General features: G+C 35.0%; 1 protein-coding gene across 3 annotated transcripts in view; it reads right to left on the reverse strand.

Moving 5' to 3' along the window:
* Positions 1-1,859: 1,859 nt before the first annotated feature.
* The window catches only part of LOC118188901 (centromere/kinetochore protein zw10 homolog), a 74,758-nt gene continuing 63,717 nt past the window's right edge, over positions 1,860-12,900 (reverse strand). For all 3 annotated transcript variants that reach the window (XM_035359422.2, XM_035359421.2, XM_085815106.1), the window contains one exon: positions 1,860-2,319. In XM_035359422.2, coding sequence (XP_035215313.2) covers positions 2,089-2,319 — 231 coding nt within the window. In that variant the 3' untranslated portion in view covers positions 1,860-2,088. The remainder of the gene's footprint in view (positions 2,320-12,900) is intronic.

Below are 12,900 nucleotides of genomic sequence, written 5' to 3' on the forward strand. Positions count from 1 at the left end.
TTGCATAAACAAACATTTGCTTCTGAACTTCAGACAACTGATTTTCAGTCCTACATTTATTGTACAATAGTTACTCAAAAGCACCCAATTCCTCATTTTAGAAGAATAGAATGGGACTCCTATGCAAAATGCTCAACTTTGAAAAATACAATTTTACTTTTACAACCAAGCTGTTGAAGTAATGTAGTTTCAAAATATCTTTGAAAATTTCACGATAAGAACTTATACAATATAAACAGCGCATGCTAAATCTTGCATTTAACTACTGCAGAAACTAGGAACATTAAAATTTTATATTGGTACATTCTTGTGGGTTCGTGTATTTAGAGCGATTAACGATGACAGTTGATGAAACATCAAAACACAATTTATTTAGCCATTTTTACTCAGGACAGTTCCAAAATCACGTTTACAGTCATCGAAAAACTACTATAAACAAGCTGAAATAATCAGCAACACAGCCTCAAGCTATAACAATGAAGACAGCTTAACGGCAAAACACCAGAGTACAGCTCCCGATTCGGTTGTTCCAGGAACTCAACGTACTCTCGCGACTCTCCACGCTACAATTTGTAAGGCAAACAATTGCCTCAACGATGCACACTCTCGATGACCAACTCCACATAGACTCAATATCGACTTGATAGACTATGAAACACTCCCTACTCTGTGTACCAGCAGGGTTATACAGAGTGTCCCGGAAATGTTACGATAAATTTCTCGGAGGGTATGGTACATCATAAGGATTAAGAATTGCATAGAAACCCATGCCCAGAAATGTCAGGGATAAGTGATAGCAGAGGTAGAAGATGGGAAAAGAAACAAGAGTGATTAATTTGAAACACTTATTGGACATGAATACAAATGGTGTACAACAGCTTGAATGTCACAACAGATGCTCGAAGTTTGCACAATCAGACAGATAACATGCGTGATGCTGACAGACCATTTATTGCTGGACATGTTCAAACACACCAGGAGTTTCTTTAATTGTAGGAGCTGCATAGGCGGGTCTTGCCACAAGATGCATTTCATTATCCTCAGTTATACCATACACTAATTGCATGTCTGCAAGCTCCCAGCTCATATAGTGTTCCATGCTCTTCGTATGGTACCTACCAGTCAAATGAGGCAATCCTCACTTTCCACTAGCACTTCTCTTGTACAGCACCCCCTGGTGGTGTACAATGATGTTTCCGGGCATGGGTTCCTATGCAATTCTTCATCCTTATGATGTGCCCTACCTTCCCCAGAAGTTTGTGGCAACATTTCTGGGACACCCTGTATAGCTTTCGGACTGCCTTCGAGAAAATTCTGGGACAAACTGGTAAGAATTCATTCTAGAATGTTCACCATCCGTCTTTGGCATATCGCCAATTTTGTCACCAAATGGGTGATTTCATGCCAAATCCTTGCAATTCTAAAACCCACCTTGCGGGGAATCTATTGTACCACGGCTGGACAGTTTGTAACAATATTTTTGGCTACAGAAGCATTCAACTACAATCATTGGCATCCTTTCTATTAAAATGAATGTTGTATGCATAATTGCACTCTTCTCTTTATTCTTTAATTACAAGTTTATGGCTTCATTTGTTAAAAAGTTGTTCATAAATTTATGGATATAGTAAGTTGGATCACACCATAGTTTTAAATTTTCATAGCACTTTATCTTTACATAAAAATTTAATAACATCAGAAAATAAGCTGCAATTTTTTTTTCCCTGTTACTAAAATTTGAACTCGTAATTCAAAGAGATAGTAAAAAATATTATTCTTTCATGCGAACAAAATGCAGGGATTAAAAAAAAAATACTCTCTGCACTACTGATACACAACAACTAAAATATAAAAACCACTGCAAATTTAAAACTTTATTTACTTCAATAAGAATTTAATTATTGTTTTAATAAATATATAATACAAAATACAGATAAAAATACTTAACTCGTAACAAATTCGTATAATATTTACAATATATATATATATATATATACACAGAATTATTTTTAAAAGATGTAGTACTTCTGTTACAAAATGCAAACTACAAATTAAATGATATTGATTTTAAAGTTATATAAATAATGATCATTTGATCTTAGATAGAGCTGCTACTCTCTTTTCAGAATTTTCAAAAAAAGCCATTATCATATGTCTGACTTCTTCTGGTCTAAAGTGTGTTGCCAAGGAACCTTTCCCACCAGCCCACCGATCAACAATTTCTTTCATAGTAGCACATAAAAGAAAATGCATTTCCTGAAATTTGGTGAGACTTCGCACATAAAGATGCACAGCATTACTTCTGTTTGTAGAAGAGATCTGAAATTATGTAAAAGAAAAAAGCATACTTAAATTCTTTTAGAGAGGAATAAAATCTAATACTTTCAGATTTAAAGACATAACACCTAATTTATAAAACGAAAAGCATAGCATAATTTAAATAGAAAAAAAATTAATTAACTTACCATATTTCTGATGATTTTTGATAGAGGAAAATATGATTTTTGTGGAAAAAAGGTGATTTTAATCATTTGCATGTAAAAATTGTGGGTTGGAAATTACTTCCTATGAAACAGCTTTCAAATATTTGATATATCAAATCAATTAAAATTAATTTCAAACTAGAAAATTCCTTGATAAAGTATTAAAAAAAATCATAAAGTTTTCAATATAATATATATAAAAAAGTTGCAGTACACCCTAAGAATTTTCTTTAATCTTCAAGGGATAGTCTTAGTAAAGTCTTATTACTGTCAATATTGACAATATATATGTATATGAGTCGGGTGCTAAAATTACAACACTGTGAAGGTAGTATTTGATAAACTTGGAGGGGGAGGGGAAAGAGAAAGACAGTTCTATACCTCCCATTCTATTGGGCTGATTCACGAAATTCAAATTGAATTTTTCATGTCTCGAAAGCTCAACTTAGGATATATATTAGATTTATATATATAGAATTAACCTAATACAGGTATTCTGACACAAAATCAGACCTTTTCTGAAATGACATGCCAATTTTTTTCCATATTTCGATTCTACGACTTAAATTATGCCTAAATATTAAGTTTTGTAAAATTTGGGGTGAAATTTATGGAGAAATTCAAAAATTTATCTTTGCACAATTTTTCAGTTTGTGCCAAGAATAATTCACTTAGTAAACTTCTTAATTTAGAGCAACCTATTTTCCTTTCCAGTTTTTTCATTGTACACGAGTGGAAAAAAAAAGGTCATCGTTTATACTTTCAAATAATTTTAACAAAGTGCATAAACCACATTAGACGTTATTATCGCTTATAGCAGTGTTTCTTAACCTTTCTAGCGAGTCGCACCCCATTGAAAAATGAGTTTTAATTTTTTTAGTCTAGAAAAATACATTTTTTGTGAAACTTATTGTTTATTAAAAAACACTGTACATTTTATATAAATACAAAACAATATTATTTTTATTAATGGCTAGTCTGTTGTTGTTTGTTCATTATTATACTGGCGAAGCGGGGTTCCTTTTTTGAAAGATATACACGTAAGTTATCACTTGCATTTAAGCAATTTCTCGCTTTAGTTTTTATATGCAAAAGCGATGAAAATCCCATTTCGCACAAGTAGGTGGTAGCAAAGGGTAAGAGTAACTGCAGTGCTCCGTTCGCCAACTCTGAATAACGTTGTAACTGTGAACACCAGAATTGTTGCAATTCTAATCGTTCGAATTCCATTTGAACATGTCCACTTGCTCGCATTTCAATAAGTTGATCTTTTTTCAGATCACTATAATCCATCAAATTTAAGTCAAATAGAAATGGATCCAGTATCCATCTCTGAGTTTTAGTAATATTTCCGGTAGAAAAATATCCATTGTCTCAAATGTATTACAATGTCGGGTATAATTGTATTCTTTTCATTTTTCGCAATCAATCAATTGAAATCAAGCAATTGAAAGTTTGCAAAATTCCCCTTTTCTGCTCGACTTATCCAAAATTTCTAATTTTGCGATAAATGAAGATAATTTTTCACTAGATATTATATTTATACCAAATCCTTGCACTGGTAGATTCAACTCATTTAAATGGCTAAATATGTCTGCTAAGCAGGCCAACCTCAGCATTGCATCATTTACTCTTTTATTTTACTAAATAACAGAAACAGTAACAAATAAAATCTAATAACAATCTAAATAACAGTAACAAATAAAATCTTTTACTAAATAACAGTTTTGGCTAGTCAATAAATGAATAATTTCCTCACGCAATTCAAAAACTCTGTTAAGCATACGACCCTTAGATAACCATCGTATTTCGGTGTGATATAGGAGCACGGTATGATCAGCACAGATTTCTTTGCAAAATGCACAAAAAATGCGATGATTAAGCGCTCGCCCTCGGATGTATTTTATTACATTTACTGCTGTAGGTAGATGTTGTTTTAAACTTTCTGGCAATGCTTTTGATGCAAGTGCATGACGATGCAACAAGCAATGCGTTATTATAACTTCCGGTAATTCTCTTTTCATGCGTGAAAAAAATCCTGAATTTTTGCCTAACATTGCTGGTGCTTCACCAGTGCATACTGAGCCAATCACATTCATTGATAATTGATATTTAGTAAAAAAATCTTTGATGCGATTGAAAACATCAATTCCTCTCGTATTCACCTCCAGTGGCTCACAAAATAGAAATTCTTCTATCACCTCTTTTTCCTTCACATACCTGACAAATACCAAAAGTTGGCTACAATTATCAACATCAGTTGACTCATCCAGTTGCATGCTTATTTTTAGTGGACTGATTTTTATGTCTTCAGTTACTTGCATTAAAATATCTTTACTGAGATCTTGTATTCGCTATCCTATAATAACATTCGATAATGGAATCTGTTGGATTTTTTTATGCGCTTCCGAATCTAAAACTGTTTTAGCAATAATTAAAGCAGAAGGTTTATTCAACTCTTCAGCGATCGTATGAGGTTTCTTCTTCTTCTTCTTCTTCTTTTTTTTTTTTGCACATAAATATGCCACTTGATATGACGCTTCTAATAAAAGTTTTTGAATTGCTGGTCCGCCCAATTTTAGGATAGTTCCACTGGTATCAAACCGAGCCTTCTTTGACTTCAAGCTGTTCATGCTATGCGCTTTTTCGCTACCATGCAGATTGTTGAAATGCTCTAATAACTTTGATGGTTTGAGATTGCTGTTTGAAAATATATTGGAACACAAGATGCATCGCGGTCGTTGCGTGCCATCTTTTTCGATTGTGCAGGTAAATCCATAACCGGCATACTTACCGTTCCATTGTGGTTTTTTTCTTGACATAGTGGGGTTCACTATAATCGATTTAATTATTTAGAAATAATGTAATATTATATACATAATGTTCTTACATTTGTAATATCACTGAATCCTATTCGGCTTGAACGGGCAATTAAGAATGTATTAGTCTCGAGGTTTCTGGACAAGTCAGAATACACAATACACATGTTGCAGACACAATAGTTGACTCAACCTAACACAGACGCAGTAGAAGCAAATACAAATCTGTGAATCCGTAGATTCCATTGGAGTAGCACATATTGAACTCAGCGCATGCGCAAGCTGGGATAACGTTCTCCGCTTGTATTCCCACAAAGGTTTTTTCTTTTCTCCGTCACCTAGCTGCCTGTTTGCGTTCGTTTGTAGCGTTTCATGCCGTTTCGTAGCGTAGCGTATACGCCTATCGGCAACGGCTCTTTCCTGTGTCTTTTGCCGATAAGTGAGCTAGGTGCTACCAATTTTTACGAGCTTCGATATTGGGGACACTATTGCAGATTTCAAATATTTTATTATAAGAAATTTAATAAATGATATTTAAGGGGCTTCTCTCGCACCCCCAGTTAAGAACCACTGGCTTATAGCAAACATGCCAAATTTCAAAATGTACCAATATATAAATTCACGCATACCTTTGGAAAGTTTGAATAAAAAACTCTTCTTGCAGGTATGCTTAGAAATACATCTACTTTAAGCTGATGGTAAAAACTTTATCGTTTATCAAAATATTTTTTGAAAAATTTATAAAAATTATTTAAAGTACAAATTAAAAAAATAAATAAATAAATGTACGAATTATATTTGTATTAAGCCCAAATTTTAAATTCTGAAAGAAGGAAACAAGTACGTTTAATAAAAAAAAAAGAGATATTAATAAATATATATTAAATTCAATTAACATTGAGGAGCTAAAATTTTGAGAGCTAATGTTTTAAGAACTACTCGTGCGGTTTTTACAAAACTTAGCAGTTGAGTCGTAGAATTGAAATATGGAAAAAAAATTGGCATGCTGTTTCAGAAAAAGTGATTTTGTGTCAAAATACCTACATTAGAAAAATGCTATTTATAAATCTAATACATATCCTAAGTCTCACTTTTGAGACATTAAAAACGTAAGCTGAATTTCATCAATTAATTGGCCCAGTAGAACAGGAGATATAGAACTGTCCCCCCCCTTTTTTGACACAATGTACATGATAAAAGGGCAAACTTCAAATCATTAGCAGTGCAGCATGTGCACAAATAATGCCTCTAAAAGCATGGTAAACGAAAATTAAATGGTTTTTCATACCAAAATGATATTTGCTTGTTATTTGTTCATGCAGAAAACTTAACTATATCTCATGTATTTGTACGTCTATATATCTCATGTATTTGTTAATATGAAAATATGTATTTATTCATGACAATTAAGTATGCAAGAAGATGAAATTCAAACATATTGTTGCATGCATCCAAGGTTTGTTACAGATTCAATGCACACAGAATTGATGATAGCTTCAGAGTTGCCACCCTACCTGGAAAACCAGGAAAAGACAGAGTATTCAATAATTGACCAAAAAAAGTCAGGAAATTTAGATATTTCAGTCAAAATCTGGAAAGTCAGGAATTTCATGTGGCAATCCCCAAAAAAGCGATTTTTGCGCCAATGTTGGAAGCGACCTTTTTCTTGGTGAATTATGTATTGCATGAGTGTCATTTGGGCAGCCGGCGTAGAGTCAATTTTCACAGTTCCAATCAGATAGTCTTTTAGAAAGGCAAAGCAAGTTGCCAGCAACCTCGAGAATTCCCATTCTTGTATAAAACAAAATTGGTTTAAGTATTTGGTATGCACATGATTTGGTGACATTATGACGATCAGTAAACCGGACATTTATGATGACCAGTAAATGGGTCATTTTGGTATTGGTGACAATTTTCAAAATCGTGCCAAGGCCGTACCGTATACTAGGATTTTATCACAAAATCTTTTAAACCTTTTTTTTTTCTTTTTAATAAATGCCTTATTTGTCATTTTGCAGTAAAATAAAAAAATAGTAATCAGTCATCTAGGCTATCTATTTAATATAGCTATACTTACCAAAATATCGTTGATTATTGTAATTCAGTTTTTAATCTATGAGTTATTAACTTTATTTTAATGTTATTTGTATCATTTAATGCAGCTTCCTCCTTCTAAATTTATTTACTATTAGTTTAATAACACTTTCAAATTTCAGGCAGTTTTCGCTGGTATACTCCTGAAACTAATTTTAGCAGTATGATGACATATCATCATGAAATTTTATGCACATATTTTTTGCTTATGTATGCTGCTAAATAAATATAAAATACCTGAATTTATTTAAAAATATCATTAAGTAGATTTCTTTCTTTTGTTTAGCTGCAAAATGCCTGCAAGAAAAACATTTTGAATGCTGATTGGGCAGATTCTAATTTCAGCCTTCAGTGGAGAAAACAACTCACATTATAGTTATAATAGTAATGCTTTGGATATACCTAAGTCATTTGTAATTGGCAAATTTTTGTGTTTTTAGATCGTACCATAATTAATTTACATCTCAGCACAGCCAACGAGCACTACGCAGATAGACTGGAATTTTCTTAAAACACACCGTAAAAAGTCAGGGAATTTCACTTTCCTGTTTGAGTGGCAACCTTGTAGCTTGATAAAATTTATTTTATCAAAAAAAGCACTTCACAATTCTGGAATTTTCCACCGAAATACTAGTGCTGCTCTTTACTATATCACAGAGTACAATTAGCAATTACACTTCCAACTACTAAGAATGCTAAACATATCACAATCTAAAATGCACATTTAAAAAGCAAAGCTCACAGAGGTATGTCAATACTCCAAACTAAACAACTGGGAACTGATGCCTCTCCTGGCTTTTTTTCTCCCAGAAGCTATGAGATCTCTAGGAACTTCCATTTCTCAAAATTACTGGAATGCATATGAGGGGCAGATATGGTTACAGTTACATATACAGATAAATTAGTTATTCAGGTACAATACCAGTTATACAGGAAATGGGCCAAAATGCAGCCAAGTTTGGTGATTCCTGGCAATTTATCGCCAAAACCAGCACCATCTTGGCAATATCTCGTCAATTAAGTGAGATTGTCATTTACCAAATGTTAAATAGACTTGCTCCTGTACTCTTATTTTTCTGGCAAAGCCTTTGACTTTTTCAAGCAATTCATGTTACATTATGCAAAAAAATACTACAAATTAACATATATACAAAATTCGTAACATCGCTCCCTTCAGGTTCCGGGAAGTACAATTAATGGATGGCAAGCCATACTTACAACTAAAGAAAATGAATGGGATACTAAAACAATAATTTCAATAACATAAAACAAATCAAGTACTAAAAGAAAAGCATAAACTTACAAATTTATATACATACTGGACCATGGTCTTAGTATTCTATTTATATTACATACACTGTGTGAGGATCATCCTAGGGTGATTGTAATTTAGGAGATGGTTGGTTGGTTTTTTAAATGGCACAAAACCTCGAGGGTTATTATGTGCCAGACAAATGGTGAGCAAAATTCAAGATGCATAAACAAGTATCAAGTGAATTGATGAAATGAACGTGAAATGCTGATGAAGGCATGGAGAAATGACTTTAAAATGTCCAGGCAGAAATGACTGAAAAATGCTCTAGCAATAAGTAGAGCAAAATAAAATGTAGTTCAAATCATATGGCAAAAGGAGATGTCTTTTAAAAAACTTATGAGGTTGATGTGAGGGTTTCTTCCAATGAGATCTGTTAAGTTAACATTCGTAGAGTTAAAATAAAATTCAGATTTCTGACTAAAAGCAGGACAGCAGGTTAAAATGTGATTGGCTGAAACGGGAACGTTGCAAGTGCCACAAATATGCTCATTATCTCCTTTCAAGAGGTACTGATGTGTCAGTCTGCAATGACCAATTCGTAAGCGAGTCAGTAGTACATCCTCCTTCCGATTCCTTCTCGACTCCCAGTACTCCAAATTGGGTTTTACCTGCCTTAATTTGTTCAGAGTTTGGCATTCCCAGAATTCTTGCCACCTAAACAAGACCTTTGCTCTAACGCAATTCCGTATGCCTTTGATGCTAGCGTGTCCAGGCACCCAGCAGTACGTGATATAATAACCTACATTCCTCAAACGGAGGTGTGCCTTTAAAATTTCTAAGACCAAAGGGTGGCTGGTATTTGTATTTATTGATTCAAGAGCACTCAGAGACTCAGAGTAGATGATGAATTTTCTGCTATTCTGCCTAGAGATAAAGATTAAGGCATTCAAAATGGCAAAAGTTTCCGCTGTATAGACAGATGCAGTCTTATGAAGTTTACTATTCTTTATTTCTTTATCACAAACAAAAGCTGCCCTGACATGGTCATGATTCTTTGTAGTTAGAATAACTGCTATGCTCTAGGAAAATTTGTTCGTAATGGATATCATTTGACATCATTGGTACTGCTCTTAAGTTCTCCAAAAATGTTAAATAGGTGAATGTTCACTTCTTGCCAGGGAGCAATACTGAAAAGGTCAAAGTTTTTGGGATGCAGATCATTTAGGTTAAATTCTTCAATCAGTGAGTGAATGCGAAGATTAAAAGGTGGGATACATGAAGGACGGGCATGGTAAAGACGCCAGTACTGATCAGATGTCATGAGTCGGACAGGATGTTCGGCCTGTGACTTTACTTTATAATGAAGATTAATGGACAACTGCTTGCGTCTAAATTCCAAAGATGGTTCAAAACAGATGACATATAAACTTTGGACTGGAGATGTTCTGAAGGCTCCACAGCAAATCCGTAGCGCTTGATGGTGGACTGGATCCAATTTCAGGAGCACCGAAGGTCTTGCTGATCCGTAGATAATGCAGCCATAGTCAAGTTTGGAATAGATTAAAGCTCTATAAATGTGGAGCATAGAACAACATTCTGCTCCCCATGAGGTATTGGCCAGGACATTCAGTATGTTGAGAGCTTTAGCACATTTTTCTTTAGATTTAGTATATGCGGAAGGAAAGTGAGCTTTCTGTCAAAGATAACTCCTAAGAATTTTGCTTCTGGCTCAACGCAGATCAAAGAGCCGTCAGGATGCAGCTCTGGATCAGGATGTAGATTTCTTTTGCGACAGAAGAGAACACAGACTCTCTTCTGGCTAGAAAATATAAAACCATTGTTGTTGGACCACTTTATGATTCTATTTAGAGTAATTTGTAGTTGTCTCTCAATGTATCTCATATCTTGACCTTCACAATAGATCATCAGATCATCAACATACAGGGAACCATGCACTATGGGAGGAAGTTCTCTAAAAATTGAATTAATTTTCAGGCTAAAAAGAGTGTCACTGAGCACTGAACCTTGTGGTACACCTTCTTGTTGTACAAATACTTGAGAAAGCAATGAACCAATCTTGACTTGGAAAATGTGATCCTTCAAAAAGTTTTGAATAAAGATGGGAAGATTACCTCACAATCCAGAATCCAGTGCTGTAAAGGTCATGGAGAGTCCCATGCCGCCAAGTTCTATCGTAGGCCTTTTCCATGTCGAAGATTGAAACCACATGATTTCTTTTCACAAATGCATTACGTACTGTGGTGTCTAAAAACAGGGCATTATTCAAGTGAGGATCTTTCCTTACGGAAACCACTTTGGTAAGACGATAGGCAATGATTAGTCTCCAGAAAGTAGGTGAGACGGTGATTTACCATTTTTTCCATAATCTTGCAAAGGCAGCTAGTGAGCGCGATGGGGCTATAATTTAAAGGATTTTTCGGGTCCTTGCCGGGTTTTACTATAGGGATAACAAAGGCCCCGCAACAGGGAGTAGGAAAAATTTGTTCCTTCCATATCTTATTATACAGAGCAAGAAGGACCACTAGAGATTCATAGGGCAGGTGCTTTATCATCAGATAACTTATGCCTTCAGGACCAGGGCAAGTCAGTGCGAGATATTAAATTTCTTAATTCGAACATGGTGAGATCTTTATTATAAGATTCTGCATTAGGATGTGAAAAGTCAATTTGAATCCTTTCCAAGCGCATCTTTGTGGGCAGAAACTCATTTGAGTAATTGCTACTGCCAGATACAGCAGCAAATGTATCACCTAAAGCATAGGCTATTTCTTCTCTAGTGCTAATCAACTTTCCATCTTTTTCTAGAACAGAAACGGAATAATCATTATACAGACCAGAGGCTTTGTGGACTCTCTCCCAAACCTGCTTGCTAGGCATTGAGGAGGTAATAGTGGACACGTAGTCTGCTCATTATTTTCTCTGACTTTGCCGCCCCACTTTTCTTGCATTCGCCTTTTAAAGGCAAGAAGATTTTCCAGTGTAGGATAACGGCGAAAGATACACCAAGCTTACTTTTGCTCTCTCGAAGTTTTATGACAATTATTGTTCCACCAGGGTTTAGGGAACTTTGTCGAGGACTTGGGAATACAGAGTTCAGCTGCTTGTACAATAGTATCAGAGATCATTTTTACTGCTGTATTAATGTTCACATCGTTGACCATTTCTTCAGTCAGCACAGCACAAGATTAAAAAATATCCCAATTAGCTTTATCGTAAAGTAAGTGTGGTTGTCTTGAGAACTTTGATTTCCCTGTAATATTTACAATGACTGAGAAATGGTCAATATCGTAGAGATTCTCCCCTACACTGAAAGAGCAGAAAGGTAGTAGAGTTGGAGAACAAAAAACCAGATCAATTGTATGAAATGTTCTAGTCGACTGATGAAAATAAGTGTATTCTCCATTATTAAGGAGACAAATAGAGTGATCTTCCATTAATTGTTCAATCTGCTGGCCCCTTGAATTAGTGTCCCTACTTCCCCATAATGTACTATGGGCATTAAAGTGACCTAAAAGCAATAAAGGTTCTGGGAGCTGCTCTATTATTCTGTCCAACTCTCGCTGATCAATATGCTCATGTGGTGGTAAATAAATGGTGCATACAGAGATTGAAAAGCATAAATTAATCTGAAACGCCACAGCTTGAAGGGAGGTCATCAAAGGGAGAGCAATTTATGGGTGATTGTGGGAGGTGATAAGGCCCACACTACCACAGGCACGATCTCCAGATGGGTTGTCCTTTCTTATTGTAGTATATCTCCGTATCTTAGCATGTCTGTTTGGTTTTAACAAGGTCTTCTGAAGCGAAAGGCAGGCAGGTTGATGCATGTTTATTAAATCCTTGATGTTATCCAGGTTTTGATGAAAACCCCGGCAATTTCACGAAATAAATGTACCCATTATTGATGCTTATTTTGGCGGTGTTGGTGTTTTGACTTCTGAGGCAAAAGGTGTTTCGGAAGGGATAACCCTTCTTCAACGTCCATTTCGTCTAAGCGCCTGAACTCATGCTTGCGATGGAACTTTGACTGGGGGGGGGGTCCTGGGTTTTTGCTTATTTTTCTCTTTGATACCATCTCTATGCTTGTTCTGTTGGACATCCTGTTTTCCTTTGGGCGCAGTCACCGGCTTACTACTTTCAACATCAGGTTTTTCTTTGATTTTTGGTTTCTAGGATCTTCTGTCGTTGCTAGTTCTTTTTTCTGTGCAGTTATTGTGGTTTGTGCTGA

The sequence above is a fragment of the Stegodyphus dumicola genome, chromosome 4 (assembly GCF_044657685.1).
Source record: "Stegodyphus dumicola isolate Sdum_Otavi_A_Nest chromosome 4, ASM4465768v1".
NCBI lineage: Eukaryota > Metazoa > Arthropoda > Arachnida > Araneae > Eresidae > Stegodyphus > Stegodyphus dumicola.